Source organism: Macrotis lagotis, chromosome 2 (genome assembly GCF_037893015.1).
Source record: "Macrotis lagotis isolate mMagLag1 chromosome 2, bilby.v1.9.chrom.fasta, whole genome shotgun sequence".
Classification (NCBI taxonomy): Eukaryota; Metazoa; Chordata; class Mammalia; order Peramelemorphia; family Peramelidae; genus Macrotis; species Macrotis lagotis.
Genome location: NC_133659.1, coordinates 119,300,396 through 119,320,018, shown reverse-complemented (window position 1 = coordinate 119,320,018; position 19,623 = coordinate 119,300,396). Strand labels below are relative to the sequence as shown.

Here is a 19,623-nt window from a genome sequence, read left to right as displayed (position 1 = left end):
GATTTTAAATGATTCCTAGAAACAACTAGAGGGGCGTGTGTGTGTGTGTGTGTGTGTGTGTGTGTGTGTGTGTGTGTGAGAGAGAGAGAGAGAGAGAGAGAGAGAGAGAGAGAGAGACAGACATACAAACAGACAGAGATAGAGAGACATGCTCAGACCTGTACTTTAGGAAAATAATTTTGATAGCTATGAAAAGATAGCTTGTATATAGAGCTTTAAAGTTTCAAAGTGCTGTATGTATTGTTTCCTTTGTTTTTCATGACAACTGATGCTATTATTACCCATTTTGCATTTGAGGAAACTGAGGAAGCCAGAAGAAAAATGATTTACTCAGGACCTTTTAATAAGTATCTGTAGCTAGATTTGAACTCAAATCTTACTGACTCCAAATGCAACCCTTTATAAGAGGTTACTACAATATGGATAGTAAGAAATAATGACGACCCGAACAAAGATGATAGCTGTGTGAATGGAAAGAATTGTAAATTTATGGAAATGTTGTATAACTAAAATTGACAAACTTTGGCAACTGATTTAGGATGAGTAAGAGTGAGGGTTTGAGGATGACACTGAGATTGAGATTTTAGATGAATGGGAGGACTGAAGTATCCTCAACAACATTAGAATTCAGAAATGTACCTAGTTTTTTGAGTAAGAATAATGAATTCTGTTTGGGTCATGTTGGGTTTGACATACCTTTGAGACACTGAGTTCAAAATGTCTGGTAGTCAGTTGGTGATGAGGCACTACAACCCAGGAGACAGACTAGTTTGAAATATTTATATCTAGAATGTCACTGCTGCTGTTCAGACATTTCAGTTACATCCAATTCTTCATGACTACATTTGACTTTTTGGGGGAAAGATGCTGGAGTAGCTTGCTATTTCCTTTGCCAGTTCATTTTACAGATGAGGAAACTGAGGCAAACAGGGTTAAGTGACTTATCCAAGGTCACAGAGTTATTGTCTGAGGCCTAATTGGAGCTCATCTGTATAGTGATAGTAATTGAATTCAAATGAAGAAATTCTGAAGTGAAAGAAAAGAGAAAAGAACCAACCTAGGCCATAGCCTTGAAGGACCAAGGATCCTTACAGTTAGAAGTCATGATGTTCATGAAATGCCAGGAAAGAAAAAGAGAGGAGGAAACCAGGGAAAAATCATTGTCACAAAAGGAAGAGAGAGGAGGCTTATGATAGTAATTGTAATTGCTCTCTCTAAAGTTTTCAGTGTATCTCTTAATTTTCAAATATAATATCATTTTCTTAATTATCCTTTTTGACTTCTCTACAGCATTTAACTATGTTGAATGTGTCATTTTGGATACTTTCTCCTTTCTGAGTGACCTGTCCTCTCTTAGTTCTCCTCCCACCTGTAATCATTCCTTCTCAGTATCCTTTGCAGTGCCCTAAGTACAATGTTGGATCTTCTCTTTTATCTCTATGTTTATTCACTTAGTGATCTCATCAGCTCCTTTAGGTTCACATTTTTGTCTACATACAGATGACCTTTTTTTTCTTCTTTTCTTCCTCTCCTCCTCCTCTTCCTTCTCCTTTCTTTCTCCTTTTCTTCCATCTTCCTTTTCTTTTTTCTTTTCTATTCTTTTCTTTTCTGTTCTTTTCTCTTCTTATTTTTCCTCCTTTTTCTGCTTTTCTTTTTTCTTTCTTCAATAATTGAGCTTAAGTGACTTGCTTAATGTTATACAGTTAATAAAAGTCTGAATCCAGGTTTGAACACAGGTCCTCATTAATCCACTGTTCCACTTGGTTGCTCCCAGGTAGGTAACTTCAAAATGAATATAGACTCCACCCTAGTCTGTCTCCTGAGTTCAAATTTTGCATCAATAAGTTCCTACTGAATATTTTGAACTCAGTGTCTTTTAGGTATATCAAACTCAACATGTCCAAAACAGAAATGATCTTTCTCCCAATATCTACCCCCTTTCTTTTGAGCTACCATAAACTGTTAAGGGTACCCCAATCCTTCCAGTCATTCATGTTCTCAGTCTCAGTTCAATCTTCCACCGTTCACTTTCACTCATTTTGCATATCCAGTCAGATGCCAAACCTTTTGATTTCTATGTCCACATCCTCCCTCACTAATGTACTTTTCTTTCTAGTCACATACACACTGTCCTTGTTTTAACAATTGCATTGTTTCCTGGATTATTGCAATATCTTCTGAATTATTGTACTCCTCACCCACATCAAGCCTTTCCCCACTCTAATTCATCTCTAAATATCTTCTCAAGTCCAGTTCTGATCCCACTTCTCTTCTCCTTCCTCCAAGTAACTCCTTTGTCTCTTCATTGTTTCTGCCAAACTGTTATTTTGCACTTAAAGCCCTTCATGACTTGATTCATCTTCTTGTGCATCATTTGACCCTCAAATTGACAGTCATAGTGACCTTCTTGTTCTTTGTACATGATACTCCATCTCCCGTCTTCAAGCCTTTGCATATATATATATATATATATATATATATATATATATATGAATATATACATATGTTTGGGTATATGTGTATTTCTGTGGTATTTATGTTTGTATAATTTGTTTCTGATTATAAAGTTATCTGCTTAAAGGTAGGGTATAGTACCCCTTTATCCTTATCCTTATATTTCTAATGTGTGGCACAGTATGACACACATGGTAAGTCCATAATAAATGGTTGTTGATTAACTTATCTTTCCACTTCCAACCCTACATGTCACAACTAATGCTCCCAGAATAGAAAATCAATTAGAAATTTTTGAATCAGTTTCTCAAGATGAGTAGCTTGGATAAGAGATTTTTACTAATACAATATGCTTAGTAAAAAAAAAATAGAAACTTCTTTTTTTCCATACATGAAAAATTTTAATTTCTGTACAAAGAAACACTGTACAAAGAAACACACACATACACACACACACACACACACACACACACAAACACACACACATATATCCCTCCTCTTTCCATGCTTGATACCCAAAGAAACCCAGATCCTGATCTATATTTGAGCTGTAAGACCCTTCAAGGGAAATAGTCATCTTTGGCATTCATGGGAATATTCATGAACAGAATGTTCATTGTGCTTGAGGATCTCTTAATGACTATTAACCATCTTGGACAAATAATAGAACCATGCTATCACAAGTGATGAGGCATGGAATTCTGGAAGGGGAAAATCAAGGTCAGGAATGAAAAGTAATGGGTGAAAATGCAATACTGGACCCTCATAATATTATGGGTCACTGGCTAATGGAAGTGAGATGAGGTCCTTTGGTAATACACCTTTGGTTAGCACATTTTGAAATCCATATCAGGATACCAAAGGTAGTAGAAGAATATATGTGTGTGTATATATGTGAACATTAAAATTAAGATTTATTTAAAACTTTTAAAAGTCACTGTGGGCAGTAGGATACTACAAGTTTACTTGTTTCTGAACAGAAATTTTTCAGAAAGAAAGACTAGTTTGTCTTAGTGCAATATTTTTTTGTCTTAAGAATTTTTTTTATGACTTGTCCTCATTTTATTACTAGCTCTTTGAGGCTTTTCCACTTAAGTGAATGTGACTTTGCTTCAGATACCTAAAACAGGAAGACCACGTGATTAACAATGATGGAGATTAATTTCATGTCTTCTTGTTACACAGAAAAAGATTGCATTTAATATGTTTGTGCAATGAAGCCTTTTCCTTTGGTCAGAGATATGTGGTGTGAGTCAAGCTTTATTTCTTTGAGATGTTCTTAAAAGTATGGATTTACATTGACTTTTCCTCAATAATTTTCTGTCCCTTATCGAGGTAATACATAGTGCCATATTTTATTTATTTATTTTCAAAATTGTTATAAGGATAATATTTTATTTTGATTCTATATACAACAAATAATTTTATTTGTAGATCCATAAAACAATAGGAAAATGAATTTTGAATTTGAATGCTATTTTTTTATGAATAGGGGTTTGATTTGAAGTTATTTTAGAAAACAGAATTATTGCATAAATACCATTTTGAAATTGCAATCATAATATAAAACAATTAAGAGCAAAGTACATTACTCAATGTTTTGTCTGTCTTCAGCTCCTGTTTTCATGCCATCTCCTTCAATTTTGCCTCTTTCTCCATATTCATTAAATGTATCTTGGGTGAAACCAGGAAATAATGCAACAAGGGGAGAAATAGTAGGGTATAAAGTCAACTTGATTTCAAAACAAACATCTCACCAGCTGACCTTCCTTGAAGTTTCACAGGTACTATTATTTTCCATCATTGTTCATTTGTTGTTGACTGATGTGTTTAGATTATTACCTTTTCTGTGAGTATTGTCTTTATTTCAAAGTTCTCTTTACTGCTTTTGTCCAATAATAAAGGCTTATGGTTCTTGTCTAACACTTAGTTTTCTGTGCATGAATTTTTGCTAATTATTTGAAATTTAGCCAACTTAGGTTAATAATATATTGTTATCCTAAAAAAAGGTGATAAAGCATCACTAATCCTATATGCCTTTTTTCTTATTTTTTCAAATATTTATGAATATTATCTACATATATGTCAAAGATATCTTTGATAAAAATTTAAGAATGAGCAAACTTTCACAGTCATTTTTTTAAATCAGACCACATCTTTAGTCATATAGTTGACTTAAAGGTACAGAGAATAAAAGATGGTCAGGCATTAACTCTATTTTGCCTTTGTGTGCCAGGGGGTATATTTCAGAGTACCTGGATCATAAATGGAATTTAATAAATGCTTTTGAATTGAATTTACATTTACTGATCTATAAAAAATATTTAACTTGATAGAACCAAATATAGATTTAAAGTCCCCCTCCCATAAAGTCATTTTTTGTTAAGATTATACAAGATTCCTTGATAAATATAACCACAGAAAACTCTATTCATGGATTCTGAAAACACAGTTATGTACTCACTAAATTTATTTGTCATAGTTATTGAAGATGTGCAAGGTATAAATGCAAGATGGTGAGTGGTAAAGTTATAGGAATGGCATCCCTTAGCAATTTTGGTTTAAACAAATAAGTGTTTTTTAAAGATATAGTATAAGAATAACTGATGATTTTTTTAAAAAAGGGAGACTTACTATAGCAGTTGAAGGACACTGGTAAAAGATATTCAAAAAGAATACTCTCTTGATTTAGTAAAGTATAGCTTTCTTGCTTCTTTTTACTTTGCCAGTCTTTTTGGTCTAGGAGTTCCTTGTGACCTTTTACTAAATATGTACACTATAGCATCTCCAAAACAAAAATCCTAAAATTTCTTATCTCTTTTGAAGATGACACAATCCTTTTAGTCTTATTTGTGTGAGGCCCTGAGAAATGAGGTGATCTGCCCAGGTTCAAACCTGACTGAAGCCAGTATATGTCAGAGATTCCACTTGAACTCAGATATTCTCTGGCCCTGAGGCCAATTCTCTATCCCCTGTGTTGGCTCTTCTTTTGCATATGGTAGCCACTTAAAAATGTTTTGTAGATTGATTATGCTCTATGTTTTTTATTTCAAAGTTAAAACTCAGATGAAAAAATCCTGAATAAATTGATCCACGAGATCATAGAATGTAAACATTTGTGTGGTTCCTTTGCCCCTTTCTAGTCGGAAGTGTGCAGTTAACTCTTTTTCTGGTTTTATTCTTCCTATCTTCATTTCTTCGTTCACATTACAACCAGATTAATCTTGTTAAACATAGGTCTGCTCAGCAATCTTCAGGGTATCACTATTTTGTACTTGTTAAAATTCACTTTTTTATTCTTCTGGTGTTTATGACCCACCACATTCAGACAGCATCTTATCTTTCCACGTTCATCTCTTATGACTAACTGCAATATAATGTGCACTGCCCTCAAATTGGGCTAATGTATAACCTTATAATAATAGAGCCTTGAAAATACCCCATTTTTTTTCCTTTATCTTTTCAATTCCTACAGTCCTTTAACCAAACAAAATGCCACTGCCTCTATGAATTGTTTCTGTCAATAATGACCTTTCCTTCCCAATAGACTTCACATTGCACTTTATTTAATACCTCTCAAATTCCCTTATAATGCTGTTTTCATTATAGTTACCTATTTAGAATATGTACCATTCTTTATGTAAACTGTAAGCCCTGTGAGACCAAAGACAAAGTTATCTAAATTTGTCTCTCCCTATTTCTCTCCGCAAACCCAATATAGAGCACAATGTTTATTACACAGAAACCATGTAATAAGTGTTTCCCCTATTGAATTGAAACTCTCAGTTTATGATAGATTGGCAATTTAGTTTGTAGATTGTTCAGGCTTTCTTACTTTTCTTTAACTCTTTTCTGCGTCCATTGTCTGTAAATTGGAAGGGAACTTAGAATGAGGATTTAATTTGGACAATGCCTTTTTGATATCCTTCAGTCAGCCAGAGAGTTGGCTTTATTTGAATGCTAAGGTAATCTAGTTTTCTTTTTAGTTCAGTTTTAGGGGAAATGATAGAGTTTAACACAATGACATCTAGCTATCCATCCCTACCACTCAGTATATTGGCCATGCTATCCTAATTTCCTCATTCCTAAACTGCTTGGATTTCATCACATAATAGTGACACCGTCAACATCCTTTATCTCCACTGTTGGTGGCAATAACCATCCCACCATGCTGCTTTATGAGGCAATAACTTGGTTTCCTCATTTATCCACTCAGAAACTGGATTATTACCTCATAAAACAGTGTGATGGTATAATTATCAATTAAATTCTGGCTTGTTGAGATTCTGTTTCCCCCTATATCCCCCACCCCCTAAAATCCCTTTTCCTAATATGTCTTGGCAATAATTTAAATTATCTGAAATCGTGGAATTTTAGATATAGGACTAAAATCTATTATCTATGAATTATTTATTATTAAACAGTATACTTAAAACCATATTGTCATTGGTTGTTTTCCTCACAGGTTTTGTACACTGCTGAAGCACAGGAACTCTTCTATGTTGTAAAGGGACTAAAGCCATATAGAATATATAATTTCACCATTTCTCTCTGCAATCTGGTAGGGTGTGTTTCCAGTGAGCCAGGAATGGGACAGACCTTAGCAACAGGTAAGAATGTTATAATAGACTTTTAAAATGACTCATGTACTGTGTTCTACTTTGACTTGCTGCTTAATTTTTATTTTCTCTTTCACACTTTTCTTATACTATTTTTTACTCACACTATTCCCTTATCCTTTAGTCAGAGTTAAATGTGTAATGTTAGAGTATGTTAGAAGTATGTTAGAGATACCAAGGAGACTTGACTCTCAAAAGTGATTACCAGGCAGTTTGGATTTGCCTCTTTCTGACCCAAGAGTTCACATAAGATAATCGACTACTTATTTCTATTTCAAAGTCAATTCACAAGCATTTATTAATCACCTGCTATATTGCAGTCACTTCATTCTGCTGAACTGTTATAAAAAGATAAAAATGAAACATTCTCTGTCTTCAAAGATCTTGGGAGTAGAAGGGAGCCACTTGTGTATGTATAAACACATGTACATGTAGAAAATATAAATATACATACAATCTCACAATATACAACACAGCCCACACATGTACATATATTAAATATTATCTCTATTATCTACTATCTGCTATCTATCTATGCATCAATAGGGATAGATATGCATAGTAATTTTATTAAAAATTCAAAGAACTTCTGGGTGATAAAACCCTTTGCAACAATGCAAATCGGCACTTTTTCTGCAACTTATACTTTTAGAGTATAGCCTAGAGTACTGAGAGGGGATTTGCCCAGGATTGCATAGCCAGTAGGTGTTAGGGGCAAGATTTAAGCCATCTCCTTGTTTCTGAGATGGAGTTACAACAAAATAAATAGGGTGAGAACCTGGATAACTAGAAAGATGATGGTAACTTGACAGAAAAAGTAAAATTCAGAAGAGGGTGGATTTTAGAGGGAAATATTGTTATCTCTTCCATGTCATGACTTTCCCTATCATGGATTCAATATACCACAGATCAGCAAAAGAAATTAAATGGGAATTTTTGAGAGTTTTTCAGGAGTCAAAGATGATACAGAAAAGGGTTAGAAACTCTCAAATGCAAAAATATACATATATATGTATATATTTATAATATCAACCTAGTTTATCTTTTAATACTATAATAATTCAGATTTTGTCTTTGGTACAAAGGGAGAGCCAAAAAGTTTCATGTGGATTTTTTCTAAACCTCACAATGTAGAAGGGATAACTGTAATAAGTTCTGTTTTGGACATGTTGAAGGGATATCCAGTCTAAAATGCTAAGAACTCATTTGATGTTGGGTCAAAACTCAGGAGAGATACTAGACCTGAATATGTAGTTCTAGGAGTCAGCTGTATAATGAATGATAACTAAACTCATGGAGCTAATAAGGTCGTTGAGAGAGTATAGTTAATGAAGACAAGAGTCTTAGGAAAGAGAATTTTGGGACACCCAAGGGAATGGGATATGGATAATGATACAGCACAAGACAATAATTAGAAGGTCAGACAAATGGGAAGAGAATGAAGAGAATAGTGTCCTAAAGAAACATAGTGGAGCAAGTATCCAGGTGTAGAAAGTGGTCAACAGTGTCAGATCTTGTAAGAGATCAAAAAGGATGAGAAAAGGTCATTAGCTTTGACAATTAGCAATAATACAATTTACCCTACTGCTATTTTATTACCCTTTCATAATTGTGTTACTTCTTATTTCTTTGGTTAGCCTATAAAATACTAAGTTTTTAAAATTCCTGAAAATCTATATGATTTATCAGAGGCATATACTGTTCATATGAAAAGGTTTTATTAATTTATTCAAGGGTGGATTAAAAACTAACTTAATTTGCATAGGCTAGAAAGAAGGTTTTACTTCTGATTAGGTACCTTACTAACTTGAGTTAATTGAAGTTCAGTAAATTTCCAAGTCACAAAATTTCTTAGTTGGCATTCTAATGAGGTTTAGTCACCTGGTGCTATTTGAGAAAATGCCCAGATGTGGAAAGGGTAAGAGATTTTTTAAAAAAGTACAAAAAAATTATGTAGCTACAAAAAAATATTCTTTAGATCTCCCTTCTTAATGATATTCTATATCACTATAATGGACCTAGTGCTACAAGAGAGGAAAACAAAGTGAAATTTGTTAACTCTGAAAAACTAAGTTTATTTAGTTGGGACAATTTTTTTTTAATTTGGTCGGTTTTTCTTTTCTTCAAATAGGCAACCTCTCACAGTAATTTCCAAGTCCTCTCTTAGAGAAAGAAAGCATTTTTAATGCCTGATTATTCTCTGCTATTGAATTCTTAATAATATGAATGTATCTTCATCTTCAATACTTCATTGGGATGTTATTGACCCTAAGTTTTTGAAAGTCAAATTTGAAGAGTTCAAATTTTGACAGATTCTATCTCCTTCCCCCACATACACACACAACTAAGTTTTTGAGTATGTCACTTTTTTCAGGACCATCCCATCTAATTACAGAATTTGATCACTAGTAGTATAGCCACTTGGTTATGAACTATTAGGTTATGGTACCATATGAAATGAAGGAAAATGCAAAGTAGCCTTCAGTCTTATGGGATCTTTTCCTGTTTTTGCAATGATGGTTTAAGTGGAAAAAGGAGGGAGCCAGAGAGTGGTAAAAATTATACAATTTTAAAAGAAATTATTGATATCTTTTATTTTTATATCAATTGCATTTTCCTATCTCTTCTCTTCCTATAAGAGAGGAATCTGAAATGATCATTTTTATCTTTTATGATCATCGTTGATATTTGTTTAATTCAGAATTAAACCCCTAGCTATGAAATGAACCTACTTCCATTTTTTTTTTTACCACTTAACCTAACAGTGAGACATAATAAACAATTATTTAATACTTGATCTTTAATTCTCAGGTCACATATCCATGTTAAGTTTATTGGGATATGTTATAATATGATCCTCTTACCCCCATTTCTGCCCATTTGCAATTCAGTTTCCCATCAGTTTTTGACAAATAAATATTTCCTAAGTATTTTATGTTTTTAGGTTTATTGAAGGCTAAGTACATATGAAAGGAAAGTATCATGCAGTGTGTAGAATGCTGACTGGAGATTTAGGAAAATCTTTGTTCAAAACACTCCTATGACCCATATTGACTCTGTGACTTGGTAAATTACTTGACCACTCAGTGCTTAAGGAAACTCTTTATTTCTATAAACTGAAGAACAACTGCTATTCTCCATTAGCAGGAGTTTCATCACTAAAGAATTCTCTACACCAATGAAAACTTAGGTTATATGTGTGTGTGTGTGTGTGTGTGTATGTATCTTGTGTGTGTATGTGTGTATATATATATGCTTTATATACATAGTATACTATATATATCATATTCTATATGTATATATCTATGTTATGGATACACACGCATACTTTAGTTATATTTCTTTTCCCACCCCCCCCCGTCATTACTGAACAATTCAAAAGCAATTATTCCACCATAAAACCACGCCTAAATAGCTTCATTTTTATCTGAGAGAGACTGATGGATATGAGTAGTGATTTTATAATGCATACATATATATGTATGTACATATATATATATGTATATATATACATATATATATATAATGCCCCAATGAAGAATTGAAGATGAAGATACATTCAAATTACTATTTTTTTAGTTTTTGCAAGGCAAATGGAGTTAAGTGGCTTGCCCAAGGCCACACAGCTAGGTAATTATTATTAAGTGTCTGAGGCCGGATTTGAACTCAGGTACTCCTGACTTCAGGGCTGGTGCTCTGTCCACTGCACCACCTAGCTGCCCCGATACATTCAAATTATTAAGAGAGGGGTTAGGATCATGCAAAGAGATGATTTTATTGTCTAAAAAGTAGATCTTGATTCTTTAATGGGAAGGAGCAATTTCTGAACTTTCAAATAATGAAGGGGTTTCTAATTTAGTACTTGAGTAACTTGCCCATCAAAGGTTTTTTTGGGAGGAGAGTAAGATAATAGAAAGCTCTTCCCTCAAATGATTATCTTTTTAGGAAGAAAGATAATTAGAACAATTAATTAAAATTATTATCTTAGGGAAAAAATTCTGAAACTTCAGTATGTGAAAAGTCAAATTTGTAAATACTTAATACAGGGATTTACAGTCCAGGGCCTTTATGGCTTATGAGAAGGGTCAACAGACAAATTCAGGGAGTCTGGAAAAAGTCATTCTTGGTGTCCATCTTTTTTTCAGATTGTGCTGCTATCCTTCACACTACTTTCCCTGCATAATTTCTCATTTATAATAGGGTACAGCCTGCTCATGCCTATCACACACTGCTCCACTGCCCTTTGCGTGATCCTCAACTTTGGCTTTGAGAAACGATGGTATTGAAAGCCTTGCAACAAGCTGAAAGAATATTTGCCATGGAAAAGATGGGTCTTTTTTCAAGGAAAAGATTAGGGTCATTAATAGAATTTCACAATTTCTCAAAAGCAAACTATTCCCCTCTCTGTCTCCTATGCAATTCTGGGCCCAGCTTATTGTCCATTTACTGTGCCTATATAAGTTATATGCAGTCATGGAAACCCCATGAAAGAAAGGAAGTTTAACCAATTTAAATTAATCATTGCAAAGAGGAGCCCCCAAAGAGCATAGCAACTACCTATTGCCAGTAATCATTTGATCAAAGATAGTTGGGGAGTGGATGTGGAGTCAGGATGGTCTAAATTAAAATTTGGCCTCATAATCTTACTGACTGCATGATCCTGGGCAAGTCATTTAATCTCTTTTCTTTTGCTTATAAAATGGGGATTATAAAAATTCCTGCCTCTTGGGGTTGTTGTGAGAATGAAATAAGATATTACTTACAAAGCATTTTGAAAATCTTAAATGCTAGGCATTAGATATATAAATGTTAGGTAGTAATATGACTGATTTTCTTGAAAAGCAGAGTAAGATGGCAATTAAGAGCAACACTGATTTAAAATGAAAAACCTTTGCTCAATCTTACAGAGAAGGAGGTTGATGCTGGAATAGTATGAAGAATATCAACCCATAAAAGAGCAATATATATATATCTATATCTATATGTATATGTATATGTATATGTATATGTATATATATATATATATATATATATATATATATATATATATATATATATATATTAGGTTTTTTTGAAAGGGGTTAAGTGACTTGCCCAAGGTCACATAGCTAGGCAATTATTAAGTATTTGAGGTTGGATTTGAACTCAGGGACTCCTGATTCCAGGGACCAGTGCTCTATCCATTGTGCAACCTAGCTGCCTCCGATAAATATATTTTTAAAAATGTAGTTCTTCACCAATTAGATATTTAAAGATCACACAATGAATAGGTAAAGTTCATAAAAGAGTTATACCAAATTCTGTACCAAACTCTTTTATCCATCACTGACAATACAGTTAACATTTTTGGAATTAAAAGCACTCCACAATTTGCATTAAGAAGTAGAAATGTCACCAAGTAAAACAAAGGTTGGAATTATAACTGTAGTAGTTCAAGGGAACTAACAGGAGTAAATCAGTTATGAGACACTGAAGGAAAGAATTTCAAGTTTTTTGGAAGAGAATAGAATATAAGTCCAATTAGGAAAATGATGATATAAATAACAATAGCTGGTACTTATATAGCACTTTAAAGTTTGCAAAGTGATCTACCAATATCTCATTTGATATTCATAACTCCCTTGGGAAGAAGGTGCCATTTTTTTTCCCAGAAGGAAACTGAGATTAGGTTAAGTGACTTGTTCAGGTTCCCACATTTTAGTAAGTCTCTGAGCAGGATTGGAACTCAGGTCTTCCTGACTCCAGATTCAGTACTTTATCTAATGTACCACCTAAATACAGATCTCATTACCATAAAAATGTAACAGAAAAAATTCAATAAATACTGATCCATCTTCCTATATTTTCAGTCAAACAAGAAACATATATTAAGTACTCTTTCTGTGTCTAGCACTTGATTGAACACAAGCCATAATATATTTTTACAAAATCTTTGTGGGAATAATTTGCTTCTATATCAAGGGTATCCTTACTATAATGAATAAGAAGGTAAAAAAATGTGTTCTACCAGTAAACCAAATCTTGTTATCAGAAAATTGACTGAAAGTTGAGGGAAATATAAAATCTTACTGTCATTTTTGTTTATCGACTATGAAAATTAGAATTTGATTTAATTGAAAAAATGACACCTTTTAGTAACAGGCTAATGAAAAGGCTTCCTTCATTTACAACAATAATAACAAGTAAATGTATATTTTTTTAGGTTTTTTTTTGCAAGAATATGGGGTTAAGTGCTTTGCCCAAGGCCACATAGCTAGGTAATTATTAAGTGTCTGAGGCCAGATTTGAAATCAGGTACTCCTGACTCCAGGGCTGGTGCTTTATTCACTGCACCATGTAGCCACCTCTAAATGTATCTTTTTTTAAGGATCACAATATACTTTATAATATACCACATGATCTTTAGAACAATTCTGAAGATAGTTGCTATTACAAACTCCACTTTACAGTTGAGAGAAAAATGGGTCCTTCGGAATTTGTGATTTTCCTAGTCACAGAGTTATGATATGAGACTCAAGACTTTCTGATGGTCAGTGTAGGGTTCTGGGTATCAACAAACATATGTCAAAATCAGAGAAGGCTCCTTGAAAGATGTAATCACAAAGATAACATGTCTAAAGTAGAATTCTTATTTTTGCCCTCTAAACCTGCTTTTCTTCTAAACTTTCTTTTTTTCTGTTGAGGACCCTATCATCTTTCTAATCATTTAGGCTCTTCTCTTGAATATCATGAATATCTCAATGATTCCTTCTAAATCCTTCTACATATCCAATTAGTAGCTAAAACTCATAATTAACTCATAATTTTTATTTCCCCAATATATCTTGCATACATTACCTTCTCTCACACTCAGACAGTGACTACCTTATTTCAAGTCCCCTTCTCTATCACCTGAAGTGTTGGGACACAATGTGTAAATTCCTTAACTTGACATTTAAAGTCTTTCATCATACACTTTCATATTTCCATTTTTGCTTTATTACACATAGCTCTTCATGTGGGCTCTGGCTCATCTAAACTGATCCTCTGGTCCTCCTACCTGATGATGCATCTATCTGCTTCTATGTTTTTGCATTGATTGTTCCTTATGACTAGAATAACCCCACTCCCACCCCAGTCTTGTAGGATCCCTAGTTTTTCTTCAAGGCTTAACTCAAGCTTCAATGTCTACATGAATGCTTTTCTGACTCCCCTGATGCTGTGATTATAAGCTGCTCAAGGGCAGGGACTGTTTCACTTTTATTTTTGTTTGCTCAACACTCTTCAAGTACCTGGCTTTTAATGAATGCTTGTTGCTTGATTGATTTAGTGATCTGCTCATTAGTAACATCAACAAGATATAAAAAGAAAGACATATGCTCTCCAAAGGTGGTTGGCACCATTGCATAGCATGTGGAGCATAGAGTGCAAATGGAAGAGGGATTCCCTATGGACAATGATGTCTTTCAGATACTCCATCTGTGAATAATGTGCTTGTAGCATCAATATCCACAACATTGTAAACCTTCTAAATTAGAATCTTAATTTAAAAAAAATTGACCTACCTTTTCATACAATGGAAAGAAGAATATCTTTTGTCACAACTATGATACACAATTGGTTAGAAAAATATATCAATCAGTCTCTTGGTTAGCAAGCATTTATTAAGCACTTACTATTTATCAGACACTGTATTCAATCCTGGAGATACAAAGAAAAGGCAAAAACAACTCACTGTTCTCAAGGAGTTTATGTTCCAATTGGTTGAGAAGAAATGTACATATGGATGCATATATAATAGGCACATAGAAAGTTGCTTGGTTCTTGTCCTTCATTACTGAAGAAAACTCAAAATGACATCACTATGTTTGAGACAAATTGTAGTGTGTCTGACTGTAGCTGATGAGTTCAATATAAGCTCAGAATGGGTACAAATAGTCCATGTGAACACCTGGGGCGTTTACTCTAAACTTACATTTGTCATGTTTCCTTTAAGCTGCTTCAATTCTACCTTCTTCATGGAGTGCAGCGCCCTCCCTAAAGAGGGCATGCCAGACTGGGCAGTCCTGTGCCAGTGTTTTCCATGCTGTAAAATCATTCCTAAAGATCTTCAGTAAGACATTCAGGGTGTCTACTGACCCCTTTGTGAGAGTTTGCCCTCTGAGTTCTCCATAAAATTGTTTTTTTGGCAAGGGTAAGTCTGGCCTTCTAACAATGTGTCCAGCCCACCATAGTTGTACTCTATGTAATAATTTTGGAATGCTAGGCAGTTTAGCTCAAGAAAGGACCAAAGTGTCTAGTATCTTCAGAATCTTCCTAAGACAATTTAAATAGAAGTGATTCAGTCTTCTGACATGGTACTGGTAGACTGCCCAGGTTTCACAGGCATATAGCAATGAGGTCAGCACAATGGCCCTGTAGACCTGCAGTTTGGTAATCAGTCTAATACCTCTCTCCCACACTTTCTTTCAGAGCCTCCCAAATATTGAGCTAGCTCTGGCTCTGTCTTTGTGTGTGTGTGTGTGTGTGTGTGTGTGTGTGTGTGTGTGTCAACCTGAGTGTCAGTGTGTACCTCCTTGAAAAGAACAGTTAAGGTAAATAAACTTGTCTACAGTCCTCAGCACTTCTCCATTTCCTGTAATTGATGGTTCCACATATGGTTTGATGCTGGCTGATGGAGAACCTGTATATCTGACCAAGGAATTTGATACTGTCAGTTGTGAGGGTTTATGGAAAGTTATGTCAAAATTTGGTCTCCTGGAGAAATCCATCAGTATTGTTTGTCAAGTTCATGATGACATGCCCCGGTTATGGATAGTGGATGATGCTCTTGAGATTTCCCAGTCATCAATGGAATGAAACAAGGATGTGTCCTTGCTCCCATACTTTTTAGCATGATATTTTCAGCCATGTTATCAAACATCTTCCCTGAGGATGAACATGGCCTCAAGGTCAACTACCACACTGATGGTGAATTCTTCAAATTCCAAAGGCTAAAAGCCAAGACCAAAGTAGAGGGAGTGTTGGTGCATGATCTTCTGTTTGCAGATGACTGTACACTCATTGTAACCTCTGAAGCTGAGATGCAGCATAGAGTAGATAAAAGGTAATCTCAGAGCAGCAGATGTGGAACCAGAAAAGGTCTCCTGCTATAGTTATAATTTGACCTAAGTCTTGGAGGAAGTCAGGGTTTTTAAGAAGTGGAGTTGAGGAGGAAGATCATTCCTATATAGTCTTATATTGTATGGAAATTCAGCTAGTTGGCTCAGTGTAGAGAATGCTAAATCAGCAGTCAGAAAGATCTGAGTTAAAGTCCAGCTTCATGCACTACCATGCACTTAATATCTCTGTTAACTGTAACAGTTTAACTTAAACCTTTATGTTCCTAGAACATAGTACATGTTTCATAACTGCTAATTTCTTCCCTTCCTGAGACAATTGATCCTTACCAGTTGTGTGATCTTGGGCTTAACATACTTAATCCTGATTATTTCACATTCAGGATCATCTCCAGTCATCCTGATCCAAATCTGGTCTCTGGACCCAGATGACTCTGGAGGAGAAAGTGAGACTAGTGACTTAGAACAGCATCTCCTCACTCAAATCCAATTTGTGCACTTGTTGTGGCTTCACCTCACCTGATGTCAAGGTCTTCTTTGAGAACAAAGGACAAACATTATCATCATCTTCCCCCTTACTTCCCCTGATTCCAGGGCAAGATATAGATCAAGACTACTGGACATGGTTCCCTTTAGGTACTAGCGCACAAAAGAAAGAGTGAAGTGCTGATACCTGTTCTTGGGAAACTAATATTCTATTGAGATAAACTGTGTCCACAAATAAGAAAATGTAGAATATATTAAAATAAATATAAAGTGATTATTTTTGTGAGAGGAGGTTTAAACAGCTAGAGAAATTATAAAAAGCTTCTTGAAGGAGTAAGACTTGAAATGTACCTTAAAGAGATCTAAAGTTTCCAAGAGCCAAATGTGAGAAGGGAGAGCATCCCAGGAGGTGGAGAGAAGTGCTTGATGGTCTTTGACTTGCAACACTGGTCAAGGTACTGGGGTAGCTTTTAGATTTCCTCGAAGCATGAGCATATAGCAATATTTTTTGGTCAGAATTGATCAAAAATTTAGCACAAATTTACATTTGCAGGAAACAGAAAGAGCCAAATTCTTTATTGCTTATCACTAACTTTTCTCAAAAATCCATTCCAAGCTTATTTCAAGTATTCCTTCTTTTTTTTAAAGTTTTTTTGCAAGGTGACTTGCCCAAGGTCACACAGCTAGGTAATTATTAAGTGTCTGAGGCTGGATTTGAACTCAGGTTCTCCTGACTCCAGAGACAGAGCTCTATCCACTGCACCACCTAGCTGCCCCCCTAGTATTCCTTCTTCTTTACTCACCTTTTAATTCCCTGATCACCAATAGTTCATCTAATCTGATAATATCTTTAATTTTTTTCATGAAACTTATTTTCTTTCTTTCTTTAGATCAGTTTATGGCAAAGTGGGCAACTCTGTGTCCAAATACCAAGTGTTTCTCATCTGCATTGAACTCGTTCTTGCAAAGCATTCTCACCTGGATGCTTTAGCTTATTCACACACATAATATCATAATTCTTCCTATTAAAACATTTTCATTGTCTAAATTTCAAGTGTGTGTCTGTGTGTGTATTGCCTGTATTCAGTGAAAGAACATTAAAGTTTCCTATATATCTGTTGTTCTCTTATTCTCAAATGAAGTAATTCTCTTCCAAATTATTGCTATTTAAAATAGTATTATTTTTGCTAGTTTACAATCTATTTTTTCAACTTTTTAATTCTTTCAGACCAAGATTAGCTCTATGTTTATTTGCTAGACAAATAATGAATTCACTTATCAACTCATAGAAATAGTAGGATGGGAAAATAGCTTTGGCAGTTGTGATTTGGTTTATTATACCATATATAAACATTTCAAACTATTTGAGTCAAATGAAGGAAAAAAATGCTTATATCCCTTCATCACTCACCGTATCTACATTCAGATTTCCTCCTATCCACATCCAGTTTATGCCCCCACCTGTTTTCTTTACTATTGTTTAAAATACCTTCCAAGACTTTCAATACCTGGATGAAAAATGTGACTATATTGATGTTTTAGAGCTAGCCAATGAAAGTGGGGACCATTCTGTTTGACTAAAAGCTATAGCATGAGGAAGCCACAAAGAGGGATTTGTATTATCATCATTCTTCCAGCTCTTGCTTCTAGCCTGTCACAGTAGCAGGAGAGGTAGATTTACCTTGAAGGATGTAGTCACCATGAGAATGTAATTTAGCAGTAACTTCAAATATTAGAAGTATCATTGAGCTTTTTAAGAGTGTCAAAGTAAGAGAGCATATACTTCTATCTTCAATCTTGATACAAAATATGAAAAGAAAGGCTTGCAAAGATCTATCTAGATAAGTTTTATTAACAACTGGGCAAGTGTGATATGGTTATCACTGTCTCCTATTTGTCCTTTTCTATTAACAAAAAGAATTAAAACTATGATTGGCATTGATTGCACTTTTACAAGTGCATTGCATTGCTACTTCTTTTCTTTTGATGGCAATTACAGGGTTCAAAAGCTAATTTGTGGAAGATCGTCTTCCAGGGGCAGCTGCATCTGGCCTCTTGGCAGACTCCTTCACCAGTGGTATTGGAAGCTTTGGAGTTGCCTCTGGGTTTTCTGGAGTAATGATGCTGATGGGCTGTCGTAGGTTCCTTGATGTCATTTTCTCTTTGATTACCCTTTTAATCTAGGTAATTTGTGCATTTTCATCCTTTGTGAATGAGGTCCAGAGTAAACCCTTTTGGAAAGAGGTTCCTTTCTGAGCTCCATTCATACAGTTACAATATGTCATTTCCTTTGCTTGTCATAAATCGGTCTTTCTGAGAAATATGTGCCACAGGCTTAAAAATACCCATATCCCATTAACCAGGTAATTAGTGGTGCATTAAGTTTTCTTTTTGAAGCCAAAGTAAAATGCAGAGGCTGTTTGCTGCTGGGATGAAAACACACATTGTTTTGCATGCATGTACATAAGACTTTTCATTGTGAATAGGACCCAGAGTGATTAAACAAGCACTCTTAATATGTTAATTTATAATTTTAATTACAACAATCTTGTATATATAGTCATTAGTGAATACTAATATAAATATTTTTTCTACCTTTTTATTCATAATGCATAAACCAATCATCCAGTTACTTCTCGGCAGTTGCCTGTTTTCGTTTCATAATACAATCTTTGTTCTTAGTTATGAATGCATTTTGTTCATTCCTGTCTTGAATAATCCCTCATTAAGCTAGTCACTTTCTGCTCCATGCTAAAAAGGAAAAATTATCATGCAAATGTGGCATGCCATATTAAAAAGCACATTACCAAACACTTTTGTTGCTGTCCTTCAATTAGTTTCCCTTCTTTGAATTTAATTCCATTTGTTGTTAAACTAGTGACTTGATGTATGGACTCATGAATCTGAGACTGCTGCCAAGAATGTGGGGGGAAAAAGCATCAAAGACTCTTCAGAAAGCTGCAGAG

General features: G+C 34.5%; 1 protein-coding gene across 1 annotated transcript in view; it reads left to right on the top strand.

The window, feature by feature from the left end:
• The window catches only part of USH2A (usherin), a 1,130,853-nt gene that overhangs the window by 259,552 nt on the left and 851,678 nt on the right, over positions 1–19,623 (top strand). Inside the window, exons 18-19 of the mRNA XM_074222669.1 lie at positions 4,069–4,238; positions 6,920–7,064. Coding sequence (XP_074078770.1) covers positions 4,069–4,238; positions 6,920–7,064 — 315 coding nt within the window. The remainder of the gene's footprint in view (positions 1–4,068; positions 4,239–6,919; positions 7,065–19,623) is intronic.